Below are 12631 nucleotides of genomic sequence, written 5' to 3' on the forward strand. Positions count from 1 at the left end.
TATTTTAAGTGAAAGCACATCCTTAAGAGTTTTTTTTTTCATGCTGGTAAAACGTGGATTTGATGATCTAGGGGGTCGTAAATGACTGAAAACGAAAAAGTAGTTTAGAACCCATATTTGCAAAAATATTAAAACTTGAAGAAAAATAAAAGCTTGAAAATGTAAGGAATTTCATATTCTATAATTTAATGTAAGCCTGTAGTGTGAGAACTGGGGAATTTTAAAGACATTCAAGAAAAACTAAAATAGGAACCAGAAAACATCGCTGCAACATCAGTACCGATGTTCGCAGAGAGCGTTGTCAAATTCGAAAGATAAATTCAGCTCAGAGATAGTAGGAATTAAGGCGATGAAAATTTACTAGAAAACGTATTGTCGCAGGTAACGTTTATTCAGTGAAAATCGTAAAAACTTACGTCTGAAATACTCTGGCGAAGAGAATGGCCCTATGAATGCGAGGATTAAGAACAAGGTAATCGAGAAGATGCCTTCTCGTATGTAAATTTTTCATGCGTTGGAGAAAAATGAAAGCAGCGAGCAAGTATTCATTAATGAACATCGCAGAATTGATGGTCATTAAACTTCCTTCATTCTCAAACAACAAGTCAGATTTCACGAATGGAACTAAAATGTGTTGGTGTACCATCATGCATTAGTCAAATGTTCTGGCTTACAATTGTCGGTGTTCCCTGCTGTAAATCTGGAGGAACGTGCTGGCAGAAAACAAGGTATTTTGTGTTGGAGGCGTTTGGGCAGAAGATATGGTTCAAATAGATGACTCTGCCAAGATGTTAATATCAAACTTGTGTTGTATGTTCGACGAGATAGTGATGTGGGGATTTTCGAATGACCAAATATTCGCATTGTGCGTGTTGAAGACACCTTCTCTCGTAAAGCAGGCTTCATCTGAGAATAAAGCTCTGGCAGACAAACTTGTATCTTTCTGTGTGGCATCAAGAATCCAGCGTACAAACTCCACCGGATTTGCGATTTTCATTGAAAAACGTTACCTGTGACTATATTTTCTGGAACTTCTACCTATTACTTCTATTACTACTTCTACTTAATGCTATTATTTTCTACTTAAGGCCTATTATCCTTGCTCTGAATTTATCTTTCAAATTTGACAACGCTGTCTGCGAACATCGGTACAGAAATTGCAGCGATGTTTTCTGATTCCCATTTTAGTTTTTCTTGAATATCTTTAAAACTCCCCAATTCTCACACTACGCGCTTATATCAAATTATAGAATATAAAATTCCTTACATTTTCAAGCTTTTATTTTTCTTCAAGTTTTAATATTTTTGCAAATATGGGTTATAAACTACTTTTCGTTTTCAGTAATTTACGACCCCCTAGATCATCAAATACACATGTTACAAGCATGGAAAAAAAAACTTTTAAGAATGTGCTTTCATTAAAATGAAATAGTTGAAACACTATTTGTTATTTTTTTTATTAATCTTTTACAGTTCTCCGACTCTCTATATTTTTGCGATTTTCAGCTACTAAACGTCGTTTGGGAGCTCATGTTGCTTTGTGATTCTTTATCCTCTTCATGCCTACTATCACCCCTCTGAATTTGTCGGTTGAATTCGGCAACACCATATATATATAATATTTTGGACACGAGTATATGGTTCACTCCTTCTCAAAGCAGATTTAGTAAAAGGCAAGATATCATAAACAATTTCTTGAAACTGAGAATATTCATTTTTGAAGCCTTCGTGCGTAAAAACATCTGGTGCAGATTTTTTTTCTACATACAAAAAGGGTACGATTGCACATGGTGATATGAAGTTAAAAAAAAAAAAACAACATTAGTTTAAAAGGAAACATGCCATTTTTTGTTAAAAACATTTTTACAGACAATAGTTTTTCGAATTCGCATTGGTTACATTTTTCAATTATAAATATCTATGTTGACCGGGAACGTTGTATGACATCCTTCGATAACCATACATCGTTGGTCGGGAACGTCATATGATGTCCTTCGAAAACCGAATGTAATTGATCGGCCTTTCGAAAAAATCGCCAGTCATACGCATTAGTTCTTACAAAAAAAAAAAAAAAAAGTCAACAACTTGTTAATATCATGGTTGACTGGACGTTCAAGAATGGCTTTCTTTTCTCTCCACAAAAATCAACTTGTAGGATTTTTCAGTAAGCATGGATTGCATCCAGACCCTGAATTCTAATTAAATGGGTTGACTATTCGTATTATACTAGGGATAAAATTTTTAGTAATTATATATGATACAAAATTAACTTTTCGTTCACATGTCAAACACTTAAGAGCAAAATACATTGTCACTCAATACCATGAAAATCTTGTTGAACACTTCATGGTATGCGGATAAGGTTTCGTTGGTGATGATCTATAAATCACTTGTTCGCTCGAAACTGGACTGCGGAGTGCCAGTATATAGATCAGCTGCTAAATCTACTTTAAAAATGTTAGAATCAGTCCATTAAGGAATGCGACTAGCTACTGGGGCATTTTGAACTATTCCAAGGTACTTGTACTTTGAAATTGAAGATTTTCCAATCTCAAACGTTGAAGGTCCCCTTCTTTGGCAAAAAACACACTTTGATTTGTTGTGGATTTTTTTACACTTTGTAAAACCAAATACATCGGATGCAATATTTCAATTGTATTTTTAGGATCACAGACAATGCTATTCGGATTACATACCTATTTACACAGACTGCTTCAAAATTTGATAACATGTTGGTTCGGCTGTAGTTTTCCCAGATATCACAATTGCTGAGACATTTTACCCTTTCTGCTCTGTTTATACTTCTGAAATCTACACTATCTATTTAAGGCTTCTCATACTTTCTACCATGAAATTAAAGAATGTCATTATCTATACACATTCTAGAAGTAGCATTAATATACTAAGAAATATCAAATGTAATAATCATCCTTTAGTGATGAAATGTTTTGATCTTCGCCATGCTCTCAAAAATGCCAGTGTCAAATATTGTTGGATTTCTGCGCATGCTGGAATTCTGGGAAGCGAGAACGTGTAAAGTTGTGAAAATTTGAAATGCAACTCATGAAACATTTCTTCCTTTGATTGATGCGTTACATGTTGTTAAATTCACTCACAACGAATGTGGCAAAGAATCTGAAATAGATAAGCAAACAATAAACTTTAGATAATCTTGCTTTAATGAAAGGTTTGGAAGCCTCACCTCTAGGAAACATGGCACGTTATTTTGACAAGAGTAAGAGTATGGCATACGTTTTTTATCCACCGCCATCTTTTACGTTCTGATCCAGTTCCTATGTGTAACAAATGCATTTTAGACATTAAACATATTTTTGGTATATGCAAAAACTGTCTTCCTCAAAGCCAAGTCCAATTTGGTACACATATCGTTGATTTATTTGACATCGTTGATGTCAATGTGAATACCAATGCATTTTCCCTTTTTAAATAAAACTCGGCTTTTTAAAATGATCCAGTTTTAAATCACATTTTAAAAATTTTGTTACCATGATTTGAAAAATAACGAATGTTTGGCGCAACATGGCCAAATTGGCCCTTTTGCTCTTAAATCAAACCAAATCTAACTAACTAAAATTTCAAGAATATATCGTATGTTAGGCTTGTCTTCCATTGGATCTCGTGCCATAAAACTCTAAACTTACTTTTATCTAAATCACTTAAAAATAACAGCTTATTCGTTTGAAATTACTATACCTTTCAAATTAAAATATACTAATAATTCGTTAATGCAATTGCACATTATTAAATTACACTTTGATCCTGGAAAGATCAATTTGAAAACTTTCAAAGATTTTTTCTTGCATTTTGATTGTGTTTTGACACTAAAATTATGTATTCTAATTATAGATTTTTCTTAATTGATGTAAGTACAAGAATTAATCACATTTTCTATTCTAGTTTTATTTCCTCGTCTAAATCTTACACTAGATTCATTTTTTTTTAATATGTTGCATGACTTATATGTATTTGTCTTTGTGACAAGTGATCTTCTCATATTCATAAATACATGAAGTACTCAAGTATGCCTCGCATGAATATTTCAGATACTAACATTGTTATGAAAAAATATCATCACTCCATTATTTTCTTTATCGAAATTAAATATTAATTGTCAACTGTGATTTAAATTCAAACAATAAGATACAAATTCACAAAATATTCAAAAATGTATATTAATTCTGTATGTTTGTTTCAAACCTTCTCTGCGTGATTTTTATTGTCATGTTAATGCAGAAATTTCGTAGTTTTTTACATTACTTAATTTCACATTTTTTTTCAGGTTCCCAAAACTCCGTGAATTGCAGGATTTATAAATATTTGGAAAATATTTAAAATGAAGTGCCGGAATCCAAGAAAGTGTCTAATTAACACAACTAATATATCGAAATACTGTACTTGAATTCATACAGGTGTAATGTCTCAACCACAAGTGCCCGGTAATCCAGATCTCGTTTCCAAAGTTTCTTTTTTTCCTGTTGAAGATCGAACAGGTGAAAATAAAGCCCTTATTGTGACCATAAGGAAAGTTGTGCCTGAAGAAGGTAGCGAATTTTACGGAAGAATGGAGCCGCCGAGAAGAAGTCTTTCCGTAGATTCCAGAAAGAAAACAAGATCTAGAACCACTTCCGATAAATCTAAATCCCGAGGGACGATGACCGAAAATCCAACTAGTGCTTCATTTTCCACTCAAACTGCTGCAGAATCCTCCTCATCTAAGGCTTCTGGTACAGATCATGTCATGCATAGTTCTGCTCCATGTTTGAAGCATGCAGCCGAAAACATATCCCGGAAAGCATCACATATACCAACCGAGAAAGTGTCACTTTGTAGCAATTGCTCAAAATCTATGCTGTCTTATATATTCCTTGTACAGGATTTCCTAGATAGTTTGGCAAAAGAAATTATTGGAGATGACGATTCTAAAAACTGTGTGCAATGTCTCAGGCAAGAAAATAGACTTTCTGTAACCTCTTCCTCTCAAGAAAATGTTCTTAAGCCAGAAAGAAAAACATCAAAGAGCCGTGAAAAATCTACCGATTCCCAAAAATTGGAAAAGCCAAGTCAGATACGTGATTCTGAAAAAATTAGTATCAGGATAGAAGGTCCTCAGGATGTCAGAAAATATGAACAGACAGCCGAGAAACTAATTCAGCAATCAATTTCCGAACATCTGGAAGATCGCCAAAGAGATACTCGTGGTTCACCATTCCAGCAAAACGCAGATTCAAAAAATTCCGAACAGCAGAAGACTTCTTATCTATCTTCTAAAGAGGGTGAAAGGCAAAGTCAGCAGCGGGATGAAACCCAAAATCAATTAGCTTCAAATAAATATGAGGATCATGACGATCAGCAAGATAGATATCAAACTCATCCAGCATCGAATCGCCAAGAAGTAACTGAGCATCAGCAAACTTCTAAAGATCGTCAATATCGTGACATCTCTGAAGAACAGATACCTCCTGTTCATCAACATGAGCAGATGTCTTCTTATCGGGTTGGTTCTCAAGATCCATCTTGGCCTTCTGAACCGGGCAGGACTTTCAGGAAACCGATGGATCGACAACAACCAAATTTTGCTGAAACTCATTTTTATAGAGAACAAAGAGATCAGGATGGCTCTGATCAAAACGGATTCTCCAATGTAGACACTGTGTCATCACCTTCCATTGAGAATACGGATACTATTATGCCAATTTTATCAAATGTGGATCGTGAGGTGTACGACGCTGCAAGAAATGGTGCAGGGTGGGAAAGCCTCAGCGAGTCCCAAGAACGAATTACTGTATCTTCTACTAGTCGAATAACATCGGAGGCCTTCGTTACAATGTGCAGGAACAATGCTGAAGCCCTTGGGTGTCTTGTAGTGGGAACTTCTTTGCTTTTATGTCGTACTTCAAGGACTTTGTGCGTAGTAATGTCAGATGGAGTAAGCAATGCTTTCAGGTAAGTTCTTTATTTTCTTGAACACACTGATCACCATAGAATCTTTTTAAATTGGTAGAAAAATGCATATTGGTTTTATGGCTAATTCTGTAAAGACTTGTCAATATAAATAATATTTTATTATTTTTATACATTTTTAACAGTTTAATGTTATTTTGAGTGACCACCAATGCCCACCAAGGAGCTACTGGAATAAGTTTACTACAAATGACGTATATAATATTTCTTTCAAATAATAGTTTCATTCCGAATTGCAACAAAATGCAAAAGGGCCAAGTCGGTCACTTTTTATAGTGAAATACACAAAAAATTTGATCTACAGCGCTGAACGATAACGTATCTGATCCCCACGGCACTACTGACACAACCCGATGTTGGCTACCGGTGATCTCCTTGGCGACTGTTATGTTAATTTTATAGTATGGAAAGTTTAAAAAAAAATGTGATTTTTGTATTTTTGCTCTTGGTATTTTATAAGTTGTACGATAGTTTTATTGTGAGCGGAGAAAAAAATAAATATAATTTAATGCAACCATATAAATGTATCTAATCCCATCGCTTTTATTGATAGATGAAAATACACATCAAAAAACGAAATGAAAATGACATATCAATAGTTACCAGGACAATTTCTGAATTATAATAAGCCAGACTTTTAATCCTTTTTCTCCAACTGATAATTAAAGTTAAAATGATGAGAAACCTATTTTACCTTACTTTATTCTTTAATACTTTCGGCAATAATGTTGCTCTATCCCAATGACTAATTTGTTTTTAATTAAACTTCTGCAAGTGGCAATATATAACACGCAAGCATAACTGCTATAATTAGCTGTATTTCATATTTATATACTTATTCAGAATACTTCTTTACATTCTGATTAGGACTAAGTATTTTAGTTATGAAAGTAAATTATTGAAATTGGATGAACATTTAATAGAATCTTGTCTTTATATTGGCGAAGTACTTTGCAACTAATTAAGACGGAAATTAATGGCGACCAATAATAGCCTTCTTTACAATATAACAGTTAATGGCCTTTTTGCATCCTGTATCTTTATGTATACCAACTATACAAAATGGTGGCTCTCAACTATTTCTTGTATTCTGACCATTTTACTCTTCCATTTTCAAAGAACTTTTTTTTAAAATCATGACTAATAAAAAGGCATTGGTTATGGGTTAGTAAAATGAGATCATCATTTTATATTGAAAGGTTACTGGGTTTTTTTCCCCAAATCTTTTTTATCCCTTTAATCTACGATTTATGTTCCAAAAGTTTAGGCAGAGAACGTAAACAAGGTCGCGCTGACTTCGAGCCATTCCATGGTTCGGCAAATCAATCCTAAGTTGTACGCGCAGGACTTGTGTCTTATACACAGTATTTACATTACATAACTGATTTAATTTTGTGCGATATTTCATTGGTAATTACAACCTGATGTAATAATTGTGGTAGATATTCAAAAGAATTATTATATTAAGAATTATTCAGAATTAATTATTATAAAAGAATTGTTATTATTATAAAAGAATTATTATTATTATAAAAGAATTATTATTATTAGTTGTAGGTAAGGGGTTAAGTAGATCTATAGGCAATGTTATGTGCCTTTGTTGACAGTATAAAATTATTTCTAATATTAAATTCAAAACTTAAACTAAGTCATAAATTGGCGGATAAATTTACTTTGGTAAACTGTAAGTTGTTGAAAAATCGTGCATTTGTGATTGCTTATGACTATAATCCAAATTCTATTTCTTTTTAACTTGTAGTCTATCCGCACTTAAAAATCGTATCGATCACGACGAAAATTATTGATATTGTTTCTGATTTTAGCAATCTATATTAACCTTTCTTTATCTAATAGATACGGAATTTGCTTTTTGCGCAATTAAGGAACATGACACGATATCATTTTTATTGATTATACGATATAAACGATAGCGTCCATCATCGTTATTCATTTTACTGGGAATGAAAAATATAATTTTTTGATACTTTATAGCTAAGTGGATGGTTCAAACTGCTTCAAAAATTTATTAAGATTCGAATTTCACAAGATCCTGGAACTTTTATTGCGCTAAAAATAGTAATGATTAATTTATGTAAACTTCTTCATTTATGAAACTTACAGAACTTAAACATACAGAAATTACTGTCTCTTTTCTTTTAAAAAAGTTTTCTATTTTCATCGTTTACTAGCCGTTTTATTTAAATACTTATTTTTCCGCAGATAGCAAACCTTAATAATAAAAAATGGCATATTTGCTAAACCATAATGCGCGAAGAAGGAAAAAAAATTGCAGTTTTCAATTTTTTTTTAAATTTTATGATTAGATTTTTAAATTATTTTTTAAAATTATCTATATAAAATACGTAAATGGCAAGAGGAAATATTGTAATCATCTAAAAATTGGATGTCAATGTTTTAACGAATCCGTTTTAATTCTGACTGTATTTTAAATAAAACATTTTTAGAATTATATCTATCTGTAAGCCTAATTTTAAAAACTAAGTGATCTGGACGATTTTTTTTAAATTTTATAATCTTAACACGTTAGGTCTATTTTGGGGTCTATTCCTTCTAGTCCGCGATCTATATCCCGACTTCTTTGATATGCTGACAATCGGAGATCTATTTAAAGTTTACAATAACATTCCGTATTTTTAGGTACAGTATTTTATGATTCCCAGATTAAATTTCATTGACAGAATATAATTTTTTCGGTAGTGAACAATAACTAACTTAACCTGAATGAAAATTGTATTGTTAGTCAACTGTGATTGATGCGATTTGAACGAAAAGTACAAAATCAGTCACTAGTGACTGATGCGGTTCGAATGGAAAGTTCATTGTCAGTCACCGATGACTGACCTGGTGCTCGAACGTGTGAACATCTAAATTGTTGTCTGTATCAAAATTAAACACACTATTGGTTTCAATCATTCAAAGGATTCAAATTCAAAATGCATACTTGATTCTCTTCATTTACTGGAAAGTTACACTAAATGCGCCATATTGTGGAAGAATATGAGAAATTCAAGGAACGAACTTCTCCACTGATTTTTTTTAATCATTATTCCCAAATCTTCATTTGTGTCAGGTTTAAACATTTCATTCATTTCCCTTCTATTAATGGAGAGATTTTAAAGAAGATATTTTTGAATTTTATCTGATACAAATTTTTCCTGGCCATGTAATATTAACTCGCATAACTCTAGAAATTTTTATAGTTTTGTTCAATACTGGTTTTGGAGCAAGTTTGTCAGATTCAAAAACAACCGTGGCAAGTCCATTTTTCAGGAATAAAAATAATGCAAACCAACGGAGGTGGCTTCACCAAGACTTTTCCGCATGCTCTCTATTAAACTAGTTATGCTAGAGAGCGCCTTAAATTATATTAGCATACAATAGTTACCAAATAATGACTTTTGGCATACATATAGCATTTTTACTGAATCTATCGTGTGATCCTTGGAGAGTTTTTTGGCAATTAATCTTTGGCGTGCGTTTAATAGTATTCAAGAATCGAATTTGTACTTTAGACACGTTTTTCTCAATCGATCGAAATGAAGATTTGACACAAAATTTCACTTGTAGTCACAAAATCCCAAACTTAATTTCATATATTTAAGTCATTACGTTTTTTAATTGTCGCGTTAACATGTTTCTTGAAACAGACCGACAGACGGACAATCATCCCGTTGTTGGTTTTGTCTAACTTTGATAAGTGTCTATACTTTAGATGTTAAATATGTGTACCAAATCTTATATATCTAGCTCTCTTCGTTTTTTAGTTATTGTGTTAACTTGCATTCAGACAGTCGGGCGGACGGACTTCCTTTGAACAAATTTTACTCAATTTGATAGAAAAACATAGAAAATATGATATGGAAATATAGAAATTTTTATAGAAAACATAGTAAAAACTCTGTGTTCACAATTGTTAACCATCTAGGTGAAAGTGTTTCAGTTATTTTTGTCACAGACAGATAGACGGGCATTTTCCTAAAATGTATTTTTTGAATTCAAGGAGGTCTAAAATGGGGAGATTTGTCAACAGCTCGAGTTCGAATTTTTTGACAATTACTATACTTTCTCTTTACTACGTATACGAGAAAGTTAGAAATTGTAAATTTTTTCCCTAATATTTTGCATTTATTTATCTCTCTTATTATGGGAATTAGTAGTAATTATTTTTGTACCTAACCCATGATGAATGTCAGTATATTTAGGACTTCCACGAAATATCCGCTTATACTTCAGAATATTTTCCAAGGTGCTAAAAACTTCATATTTAAAACTTTAGTCAAAAGACAAAAAAAAAAAAAAAAAAAAAAAAAAAATTCTGAAAAACTTCCATTCTACTTAGAAAATAATTGCTAGAATAAGACAACAAAATTTTACTAATTTTCATTTAAATTGGAATGAAATTCGCAAATCATTTGTCAATAATTTAATATTTATACAGAAAATTGAAGAAAATTTCTTTTTCAAAGATTTATAATCTATAAACTTTGCTTCAAATTCGGCTCTAAGGCTCAGTTTTCTTTCAGAGCTTGGTTACATGTGATTTTAAATAATTAGATTAGTTTTTATGGTTGCCGGAAAGTGCATTAAATCTTCCTTTTTCAATTCTTTTCTCCAAAACTGAGACTGCTCTTGAATTCTTTGATTAGATCATAGCATCGCATTGGCAGGGTCTCAGCAAATAACCAAAAGATCGTAGGTTTGAGTGCCATTAAAATAATCCTACATAAAAGATATTTTACATAAGCTAAAATAGAAATTCTTGTGCACCTCCTGATCTTTGATCAGACATTTACACATGCCTGGTGCACTCCAGATTAAAATATCTGCTTCCCGCTTGTATAGCGTGTATATTTGATAAAGGAGTGCCGTTCACCTGTTGTCTTCCTTATTCATTCGCAGGTCAAAATTATGAGGTCCGGTGCATGTCAGTTTTCCTGTAGCTTCAAACAGGAACATTTATTAAATTAATTCAGCAAGTCTTTTTTGATATTATTTTTTAAATGTGAATGGCATAAGCATATTGTTACATCGTCTATTGGGGATAAGTTTCAACGTCAAATTTGAGAATTAATTGTTGCCTTGGTGTTTGGATCTCTTAAATATTGATACTCTTTTCTTTAACAGAATTCCAAGGACTGTCAAATTGAAAAAGTGGCATCATTGCGTTTTGGTACCAACAACTACTTTCGCTATAATTTAACATAGACCGTTAAATTTTAGCGTGCATTAGACATTACACATTTACGGGGAAACATGGATTTTAAATTTTTTTTTATCATTCTTGAGATTTATAAATTTTTTTATGTAATAACTCTTATTTTTAACATCTCAAACACTTGTACTTTATTGTTCAATTAATCTTGCATATTTTACTTCTCAGTTTATATTTGGCAAATTCATTATTTTATGAAATTCAGTTTTTATTTATTTCAAAATTGTCTGATGTCTGGACCATTCATTACAATCTGTTCGGAGAATTTCCTTTTTTTTTTCCCCGTTGAGTTCTATTAATGGCAAAGTACCCATATTTCTTCTTTTGATCCTCCGTTAGTCGCTTTGTCTAATAGTTACACCATTAATTCATGTCATTTTTTCTTCCATTTTTGAGGCATTCCATTTTGAATTTTTCTTTAAAAAATATCCAGTACCTTGGAGACCTACCTCTGAACTTCGCTCGGCGTTATTATTATTTTTTTAATTCTAAATAAAATCCTATCCAATGGTTCGTTTAAAGTTATAAGCGAAATTTAATTGAATTGTAAACGCGGGATCGAATATGAGAAAAATACATGGTAGTCCGAAGCCCTAACCACTATTCTATCTCTCATACGTTTATGCAAGCCATGTATATCTACATGTTAATATTTATTTATAAAAAATGTTTTTTTGGTTTAAATCGAGTTTTTTCGGGAAAGACATAAATATAGATAAATTTAAAAACCAAAACCTTATCTAATTACAAAATTTGATCCAAATTGTTAGATCCGTTTCCAAGATACAGGAAATAAATTTATATATTTGAAGAATAACTCATTTAAATTTATAAGATTTAAAATCATTAGAAATAATTTCAGTAATTATCCAATTTTGATAATTTTCCTTTTATGAGTATATAATGGAGTAGATTTTGAATTCATGAGATAAAACTATGAATAAAAATTGCCACTGATGGTTAATAAATCGCAGTATTATTTTAAAGCCCTTAAATCGGGATAATCCACATACTTCGATGCAATTACATCTTAGTCAGTAAATATTTGCTTTAATATATTAAATAGCTTTTAGAAACTCGAGACTTTATGAAATTGTTTTTTTTTTTTTTTTTTTTTTTTCATGTTTGTTGATACATTTTTAATTCTGGTATCGATCAATCAGTATTTAATGTTATTGTGATTGATATGGTTTTTCAAATAATTTAACTAAAAAAATGTATTTTCCAAGTCTCAAAAAGGATGCAGTTATCTATACTTGCTATATACCCACAACACTCTACCGTACATCGTTTTAGTCACTTATACGAAATCCAAAATGTAACTAATCTCATGACGGTCTACCAACATAATGCCACTTATAATTTCGACAATGCAATCACATTATAATAAACTTTTTTAAAAAAAATATAAAATAA

The 12631-nt window shown here is 31.7% G+C and overlaps 1 protein-coding gene across 1 annotated transcript in view; it reads left to right on the top strand.

Moving 5' to 3' along the window:
• The window catches only part of LOC129957657 (glycogenin-2-like), a 41374-nt gene that overhangs the window by 15356 nt on the left and 13387 nt on the right, over positions 1 to 12631 (top strand). Inside the window, exon 2 of the mRNA XM_056070105.1 lies at positions 4301 to 5964. Coding sequence (XP_055926080.1) covers positions 4436 to 5964 — 1529 coding nt within the window. The 5' untranslated portion in view covers positions 4301 to 4435. The remainder of the gene's footprint in view (positions 1 to 4300; positions 5965 to 12631) is intronic.

The sequence above is a fragment of the Argiope bruennichi genome, chromosome 2 (assembly GCF_947563725.1).
Source record: "Argiope bruennichi chromosome 2, qqArgBrue1.1, whole genome shotgun sequence".
NCBI classification, from domain to species: domain Eukaryota; kingdom Metazoa; phylum Arthropoda; class Arachnida; order Araneae; family Araneidae; genus Argiope; species Argiope bruennichi.